This window comes from Pleuronectes platessa, chromosome 13 (assembly GCF_947347685.1).
Source record: "Pleuronectes platessa chromosome 13, fPlePla1.1, whole genome shotgun sequence".
NCBI classification, from domain to species: Eukaryota; Metazoa; Chordata; class Actinopteri; order Pleuronectiformes; family Pleuronectidae; genus Pleuronectes; species Pleuronectes platessa.
This window is the reverse complement of record NC_070638.1, coordinates 15,671,759-15,680,937: the sequence shown is the minus strand read 5'-3', so window position 1 is coordinate 15,680,937 and position 9,179 is coordinate 15,671,759. Positions and strand designations below refer to the sequence as shown.

Here is a 9,179-nt window from a genome sequence, read left to right as displayed (position 1 = left end):
GCTTATAACAGTGGCCAATGCAAAAAAAAAAATGGTAGTGCAGGCAGCTACATTGAGGGCAATAGAGCAATAACCATAATCACCGCACTATAATTGTCCTCAGCAGCAATATAAGAAAAGTCCAGTGTGTATCAGTGTATTGCTCGTGCATTGTTCAAACCTAAAACCACAACCTCCACTTAGGAGCATCAAACTTTAAAGTAAGAAATAATGTGACTGTTATTGTGATAATAATCAATATCGATTGATATGGAAATCTTTATTTTGATAACTTCTTTTGGCTGTATTGCCCAGTGGTTAAAACCATGAGCGAATCTTCAGTATAAACGTAGCTGCACACTCAGGTGATAACGCTCTGTAGGTTCATCGCCCTTTGCGGCACATAGTGTCTTACATCATCTCTATAAGTGTGAAAAAGATGTGAATGGCTTGAATGTAAATGTGAACTTTGACATCGGCTCCTTGCACGTTGTTTCCCCCACACGCAGTGAACGCAGCAGGAGATAAAGTGGCAGGCTGTGTCTTGGGCCGTTCGCCGTTATGTCATCCGCCAATCAGAGGCGGCGGCTGCGGCCACAACATAGGTCCGTGCGGCGCCATATTGGATATTCCTCCCATGATTCCTCCTCTTACCGGTTCTCCCCGGACATCTGCCTGAGCCTGTCGTCCAGCCTCCGACAGTCTCTGCTCCACGGGCTCAGGTATGAGGGATGGTAGCGACTCAACGCGCTGTCACCGACGTACGCTCCGCACCGCTTTGTTCCTCAGGTCAGCGCCACCTCGTTACCGGGCGGAGGAATCCGGTTAGAGACGCACCTGAGGAGCGGAGGTGAGGAAGTGGTATGCAGGTTGAGGAAGAAATAATTGGATTGTGATAACTCCACCGAGGCAGTGAGTATATTTCTCTTTCTTGTGTCTTGGAGGATGTAACAAAGCACGTCAACAACTTTGACTTTGTGCGTGTTTCCTCGGGCTCAGTGAGGGGGGGGGGGTATAAGTGAACACCTGGTGAGAACGTTTAACGCCGGGACACATGATGATTCTCAGTTTCACGTGTTTCGCTGGTCAACTGACTCCCACACCGCCAGACCAGTCACTGCGCCAGAGCTCCGTGGAGAAAGCAGTGTAATGTTTCCCCAGTCTGCGGTACACATGTTGTCCTCTTACTGCACACTGCGTGTTTCCCACAGTCTGTGGCTCGTCTCCTCCCTGTCTGCAACACAGCTATGGTTTTATAACAGTTCACTCTCGCTGTTACCCTTGTCCGAAACTACAATATTTTTTATAATCTATGCCTGAAACTTAACATTCAGTACAGTACAGTGTGTAGATGTGTTACATTCTTAGTCTACAGTAATATCTATTATTCAGTAATATTGATCTATGTCTTGCTATGAAGTAAAACTAGTCAGAAATATATAGATATATATGTAACTTTTCAGTCATATATACTGTATGCCTTGCTATATAATAATAATATTACAGTAATGTATAGATGTCCTACAACAGTGTTATAATGCAGTAATGTATAAAGGTTTTGATATACAATAATAAATGTATTAATTTATATTAATACAATACACAGCATATTAAAGATACCTTGACTAAATGGTAATATACTATACAGTAATATATAGATGTCTTACTAAATAGTAATATACAATACGGTAATATATATATATCCTAATATAAAGTAATATATATATGTGTTAGTACAGTAATATACATGCAGTACAGTGGCTTTTATCATGAGGTTCAGTTCATTTACCCTCGTGAGAGGAACAGCACTATATGCTCACAGCACTGTCCCTGCTGCTTGGGCCCTACCCTGTGGCTCTGGGCCCCTCCCTGTCCTGGGGCCTTCCAAAGCACAAAGGCTTTTATGGCGCCATGTCGTCGGCAGCTGTGGCCGGAGGTGTCGGCAATCCCATCCTCCTGAAGGTGCTATCTCATTAGCACCTCGATGAAAATTCTCAAAATTTCACTTGGAACTCATTATAATTAAGCAGTCAAACCTCAGGGGTCTCACAGATCATAGTCTTGGCCAGGGGTCAAGCATTTATATGTTAATTAGGACCAACTTTCACCGAAATGTCTAATTGGATATTTTCGGGATTCATTTTATATCTAAAAGTCAAAGGTCCACTTTACTCCAGAACTCCAGAACAGAGGGGAGACTACGGCCATGCCTGTTAAAATCTTGACTGTATAGAAGGAGGCCCTCCAAAGCAAAATTCAACTGCAAAACTTTCAAGAAGCCCAGCGATGCAAACCCAGGATTTGAGGAGGAGCAGTATCAACCACTCTTTACTGATAAAATCCAGCCGGAGGTTTGGGCCGTCTTCATGACAGATAGTTTGTTACAAGAGGAAAGGCACAGGTTGTTAATAGTAACATTAGCAATGACTCAGTTCTATTCAGGTGTCCCTGTCAGCCCTGACAACGGGACAGTGAGCCAGCCTGAACAACACCAGGAGTCAGAAACTGAAGCAGCCTCATGGAATTCAGCCATTGTTCATTTTATTATTTACACCCGTGCCTTCCCCACTGTGACGTGTCTGATGTCTTCTTTGTAAAAGGCCTGTTGAATTCTATTTATGAACTATGAGAAAATGCTGATATTATATTTAGTGATATATAGATGTATTTATAGACAGGGAAATAGCAGTTTTCAGTGCTTAACTAAAGGATACTTTCGGGTGCCAAACATTTAGGTGAGTGAGAACAGCTGGTGGACTCACGCTCAGCCTGCACTGTTCCAGTAACAACAGGCTGTTGTAAGTCTTAATTTAGAACAGTCTTGGCTCAGTGCTTAAACCAAATTAAAATCTAACTGAATGAAACTAGACAGGAAAGTGAGGGGAAGTGAGAGCTGACCATAGCACACCATGTTTAAAACAATGGTGCACACTCAGCTGTACCCTCACAAAGTTACACATTCACACTTTGTACAGCTGGGGGTTGAACATGTTACTCCGCCACATGGCTCTCCACTTTAAGCTGGTTCCTTTTGGATGTGTCCGAGAAAAGTTAAACTTCCTGTTGTAAGTTTTTGTTCCAGAGAATTGGGTTGTTATTTGTACAACATTATTTTTTCATTTCCTGAAATTCTACCCACTGCAAAAGGTCACAGTGATGAAAGTAATCACAAAGGAATGTTTATGTCTGGATGTTAACAGTCTAAGTAGAGGACTTAACAACAAAGTAAAATATGGTTGCATTTAATCATTGTGAATTCAGATAAATTATTTGTATATTTGTTTGTTCTGTAAAATGTCATAAAACTGAGAAAAATGTCCAACCAACCATGTAAAGAAGATATTCCATCTAAAGGAAGATAAAACAGAACATTTTTCAAATTTTTTTGTAAAACACAGTTAATACAGTTAATTTAAGTGCAGAATGCTCTCACTACATTAACTGACCCTCTGTGTGTTGTAGTGATGTTCACGCTCACGGAGGTTGCGTCCTTGAATGACATTCAGCCGACATACCGAATCCTAAAGCCATGGTGGGACGTCTTCATGGACTACCTGGGACTGGTCATGCTCATGCTTGCCATATTCGCCATGACCATGCAGATCACTAAGGACCAGGTGGCGTGCCTTCCCTGTCTGGAGGACCCAGACGAGACACCAGGAGCTAAACCTGGCTCATTCCCCCAGCAGCCCGCACAAGTAACAGCCTCAACCGCATCCACCGGGGCCCCAGTGGCCTCAACCCTCCCCTATATTTCCAAGGACTTACCGGACGAAGCAGTCCACGAGATCCACACCACACAACAACACACTGCGGGGTTGTCAGAGAGTTATCCCAATCAACCTCAACCAACTGGAATCAAAACCAATCTGGACTATCAACAGTATATCTTCGTCAACCAAATATGTTACCACGTTGCCTTGCCCTGGTACTCCAAGTACTTCCCATACCTCACTCTCATCCACACTATTATTCTCATGGTCAGTAGCAACTTCTGGTTCAAATACCCCAAAACAAGCTCGAAGATCGAACATTTTGTTTCCATTCTAGGCAGATGCTTTGAGTCTCCCTGGACAACCAAGGCTTTGTCTGAAACCGCTTGTGAGGACTCTGAGGAGAACAAGCAGAGGCTGACCGGCACCTCCTCAGTACCAAAACGGGTGTCTTTAGAGGGGAAGGACGAGAGCGTCACCTCGTCCACTCCCATGCTTGGCGTGAAGTTTTCCGCAGATAAGCCCATAGCGGAGGTCCCTAGTAGTATGACAATCCTGGACAAAAAAGATGGGGAGCAGGCAAAAGCCTTATTTGAGAAAGTGAGAAAATTCAGAGCTCACGTGGAAGACAGCGATTTCATCTACAAGCTTTATGTAGCACAGACCATTGTCAAAACCGTCAAGTTTATTTTGATATTGTCCTACACTTCAACCTTTATGGCTAAGATTAATTTTAAGCACCAATGTGAGCCTGATATCAAACAGCTTACAGGATACACACTTTTCTACTGTACACACAACATGGCTTTCATGCTGAACAAGCTGCTGATCAGCTACATGGCTTTGATTTTGATCTATGGCATGGCGTGCTTGTACTCACTCTTCTGGGTGTTTCGGCGACCCCTGAAAGAGTACTCGTTCGAGAAGGTCAGGGAGGAGAGCAGCTTTAGTGACATTCCTGATGTCAAGAACGACTTTGCATTCCTCTTACACATGGTTGACCAGTATGACCAACTCTACTCCAAGCGCTTCGGTGTCTTCTTGTCTGAAGTCAGTGAAAACAAGCTGAGGGAGATCAGCCTCAATCACGAGTGGACCTTTGAAAAGTTGAGGCAGCTCGTGAGCCGTAACACACAGGACCAGCAGGAGCTGCACCTTTTCATGATCTCCGGACTCCCCAACGCGGTGTTTGACCTCACCGACTTGGAGGTGCTTAAACTGGAGCTGATTCCTGAGGTGCGGTTCACGGCAAAAGTCTCTCAGATGACCAGCCTGCAGGAGCTGCATCTCTGCCACTGTCCCGCCAAAGTAGAGCAGACAGGCTTCGCTTTCCTCCGCGACCATCTTCGGTGTCTTCACGTCAAGTTCACCGATGTTGCAGAGATCCCAGCTTGGGTGTATCTGCTAAGGAGTTTGAGGGAGCTAAACCTCATTGGCAACTTGAGCTCGGATAATAATAAAATGATCGGTCTTGAGTCCATGCGAGATTTGAGGCATTTAAAGACATTATGCCTGAAGAGCAACCTCTCTAAAATGCCCACAAACATCACTGAGCTTTCGCCACACTTAATTAAATTAGTCGTGCACAACGATGGTACAAAACTGCTTGTGCTCAATAGTCTAAAAAAGATGACAAATCTGATTGAACTTGAGTTGCACAGCTGCGAAATAGAGAGGATTCCCCACGCTATTTTCAGCCTGACCAACTTACAGGAGCTTGACTTGAAATCTAACAACATCCGCACCATTGAGGAGATCATCAGCTTCCAGCACATCAAGAGGCTGACGTGCCTGAAACTGTGGCACAACAAAATAATCACCATTCCATCCTCCATCGTGCAGGTCAAGTCCCTGGAGTCTCTCCACCTCTCCCACAATAAGCTGGAGTCTTTGCCTCCGGCCTTGTTCGTACTACCCAAACTGCGGCACTTGGATGTCAGCCACAACTCCATCTCGGTGCTACCTCCAGATGTCGGCCTCCTCCACAACCTCCAGCACCTGGCCATCAACTCCAACAAACTGGAGGTGCTGCCCAAGCCTCTGTTTAGGTGCACCAAGCTAAAGGTGCTGTGTCTGGGGCAAAATGCGCTCACCGTGCTGCCGGAGACGGTGGGTCAGCTGGTGCAGCTCACCCAGCTGGAGCTCAGAGGTAACTGTCTGGACAGACTGCCCGCCCTGCTCGGAAACTGCCGCCTGCTGCGGAAAAACGGCCTGGTTGTGGAGGACCACCTCTTTGACACACTGCCTGTGGAAGTCAAGGAGAGCATCAGCCGAGAGACCAACGTGTCCTTCACGAGCGGCTTATAGCACAGAAACACAGACAGGCCTGCAGCTCTGGTGGTTCTTAACGTGTCAGTGTAACGGGAGGAAAATACTTTTTATTATTGTAACATCAACCCAAAGTAATGCATTTTCTTGATTGTTTTAAATGGGTTGTATTTGCTTATGTAGAACAATACTAATTCCGTTTTTTTGTTGCTGATTTTGTGTCTAATTCACCAGTTTGTTTTTGCCTTTAGCTTTTTCATAACAGAAATTGAAGATTTAGCTCCTTTGTAGACCAATCTGTTGCTCCAGTGACACAGTTTGTAGACGTATCTTTGTTTTAGGTACTCAGGTATAATTGTTACCATGGGGAACAATCTTTTGCCTTACCTGCTGCTACACACGCTTAAGGCCAAATATAAATATTTCATTTTTATGGTTGTTTTTCTCCATATAACAATTTCTTTATGTTTGGGAAGCAGACACAATGCAGATGTCTTTTCTTGGTTTTATATGACCTGTGTAGAATTGATATAACCTTTATTTTCCTTGATGTCTTATAGCGAATTGAATGAGCATAGAGTTATAAATCTCAGGTGGAGACTAAGCACCAGAAATTAACCTTTACTGATGTAGAGATTGTATGCTAAGGCCTGTAGCACAACATAATAATCACCCCCCCCCGTCCTCCATCGGGCAGGTCAAGTCCCTGGAGTCTCTCCACCTCTCCCACATAAGCTGGAGTCTTTGCCTCCGGCCTTGTTCGTACTACCCAAACTGCGGCACTTGGATGTCAGCCACAACTCCATCTCGGTACTGCCTCCAAATGTCGGCCTCCTCCACAACCTCCAGCACCTGGCCATCAACCCCAACAAGCTGGAGGTGCTGCCCAAGCCTCTGTTCAGGTGCACCAAGCTAAAGGTGCTGTGTCTGGGGCAAAACGCGCTCACCGTGCTGCCGGAGACGGTGGGTCAGCTGGTGCAGCTCACCCAGCTGGAGCTCAGAGATAACTGTCTGGACAGGCTGCCCGCCCTGCTCGGAAACTGCCGCCTACTGCGGAAAAAATGGCCTGGTTGTGGAGGACCACCTCTTTGACACACTGCCTGTGGAAGTCAAGGAGAGCATCAGCCGAGAGACCAACGTGTCCTCACGAGCGGCTTATAGCACAGAAACACAGACAGGCCTGCAGCTCTGGTGGTTCTTAACGTGTCAGTGTAACGGGAGGAAAATACTTTTTATTATTGTCACATCAACCCAAAGTAATGCATTTTCTTGATGTTTTAATTGGTTGTATTTGCTTATGTAGAACAATACAAATTCCATATTTTTATTGCTGATTCTTATTAGGGCTTGGCAAATGACTTTAAATAAATATCACGATATTTCGAACTTTTACCTCAATTACGATTAGTGAACGATTATTTAACCCCCATTTGGCGAATTACTCTGCCCCAGTCAACAAATGATTCAGCACGGAATGTAGAGGAACCTGACCGAATTAACCGACATGAGTAAACTTACGTTTGTTAGAGGTTATAAATGTTGGTTTGTATACATTTTCGGTTAATTGCCAAGCCCTAGTATGTGTCTAATTCAGCAGTTTGGTTTTGCATTTAGCTTTTTCATAGCTTTAATTGAAAATATGGAATTTTGCTCCTTTATAGACCAAAACTGTTGCTCCATTGACACAGTATATAGACGTATCTTTGTTTTAGGTACTCAGGTATAATTGTTACCATGGGGAACAATCTTTTGCCTTAACTGCTGCTATTTTGTAAAGTGAAAGCTTTCACACACTTAAGGCCAAATAGAAATATTTCATTTCATTCTTGTCAATTTTTATCCACATATTAATTTCTTTATGTTGTGGAAGCAGACACAATGCAGTGGTCTTTCTTGGTTTTATTTAACTTTTGTTGAATTGATACAATCTTTATTTTCCTCGATGTTTTATAGCGAATAGAATGAGCTTAGAGTTGTAAACCTCAGGTGGAAACTAAGCATGAAGCAATGAACCTTTACTGTTGTAGAGATTGTATTCTAAGGCCTGTAGTACTTTTTTTGCCCAATGAGAACAGGATGATTTAAAGATGAGTGACTTTTTTTTCTGTGAACAGTTTCTACGACTAATGTCAGCTGATTAAAGGGAAATCTGTAAACCACCTTATGATTCTTTAAATTTTTCAATGTGAGACAAAACCACTCACTGGCATGTCTGACTATCCCATATGTCAGAAGTGTGTAATTACAATAAACATGTCTGCCTTCTTTCTTCACAATGTATTTCTGTGTAGGCTTGCATATGTGCTCCTCTGAGCTGCTGTACCACCTCGGTGATCCTGTGCTCAGAGTTCACAAGTTTATGGCACAATAAAACAAGATTTCAGATGAACGTCCAATCATTATTCATCCACTTCAAGTGCGCGCCACCGAACAATACTGGTTAGCATCATGCTGCTAACCAGCTAATAACCTCTGGCAAGTTTCTTTGTTTGTCTGTTAGCCAGCAGCATTATACTAAAACCACTGGACAGATTACCATGACACTTAGTGGAATGGGAAAAGAGAGAACATATTCAATTTTTGCAAGGACTTGATTAAGGGGGTGTTTTTGGACAAATTTTCACAGATTTCCCAGAGATAACTTGTGTTTTATATGGTCCTTGTTCTACAATATCAGTTAAACCAGTCCATATAATGTATTTCAAGTTCTCTGATCGTAAAGACGCCTTAGTTTTGATCTTGATCTTCTGGTTTGTGAGACTTAACCCACGTGATCCATAATCTTTTGCACCAGATGTGCTCTGAGTTCATCCATCTGTATATGATCCTATAGATTCTGAAGTTTAAGAATTCCATTAGACCAGTCTGTTCTCCAATACTTGTGTTGGATTTGACTGGGAACTCGTGATGATCCTGTGCAAACCGGTCGCACTGTTTGTGAGGCAGGAAAAATATCCTCATTGTTACTGAGTAGTTATTGACCAGGTCAGAGAGGTCATGCCTGTGTCACCGTGTGTAGCCTTCTGTTCGACACTCACTGATGACCTTGCAAAAAAATTGGGAATAATTGAACTTTTCAGAGAGTTTGCATCACAATGTGGTCGTTCTCAGATATCCTACCCTGGCTCTAGAGGTGTCAGCACATACTGAGGCTTATTCTGTCTGATTATGTTTACACTCATTCACTTTGTTATCAGCAGTTTGTGAAATTATTATTTA

General features: G+C 43.5%; 1 protein-coding gene across 2 annotated transcripts; it reads left to right on the top strand.

Annotated features, from left to right (window-relative positions):
* Positions 1–569: 569 nt before the first annotated feature.
* lrrc8da (leucine rich repeat containing 8 VRAC subunit Da) lies at positions 570–6,801 on the top strand. Of its 2 annotated transcripts, none has more exons than XM_053437393.1 (2): positions 570–829; positions 3,442–6,801. In XM_053437393.1, the coding sequence occupies exon 2, from the start codon at positions 3,444–3,446 to the stop codon at positions 5,997–5,999; it is 2,556 nt and encodes an 851-aa protein (XP_053293368.1). In that variant the 5' UTR covers positions 570–829; positions 3,442–3,443; the 3' UTR covers positions 6,000–6,801. The 2 variants fall into 2 exon arrangements, with proteins under 2 accessions (XP_053293368.1, XP_053293366.1); XM_053437391.1 differs by having other exon boundaries at positions 571–891.
* Positions 6,802–9,179: the final 2,378 nt, after the last annotated feature.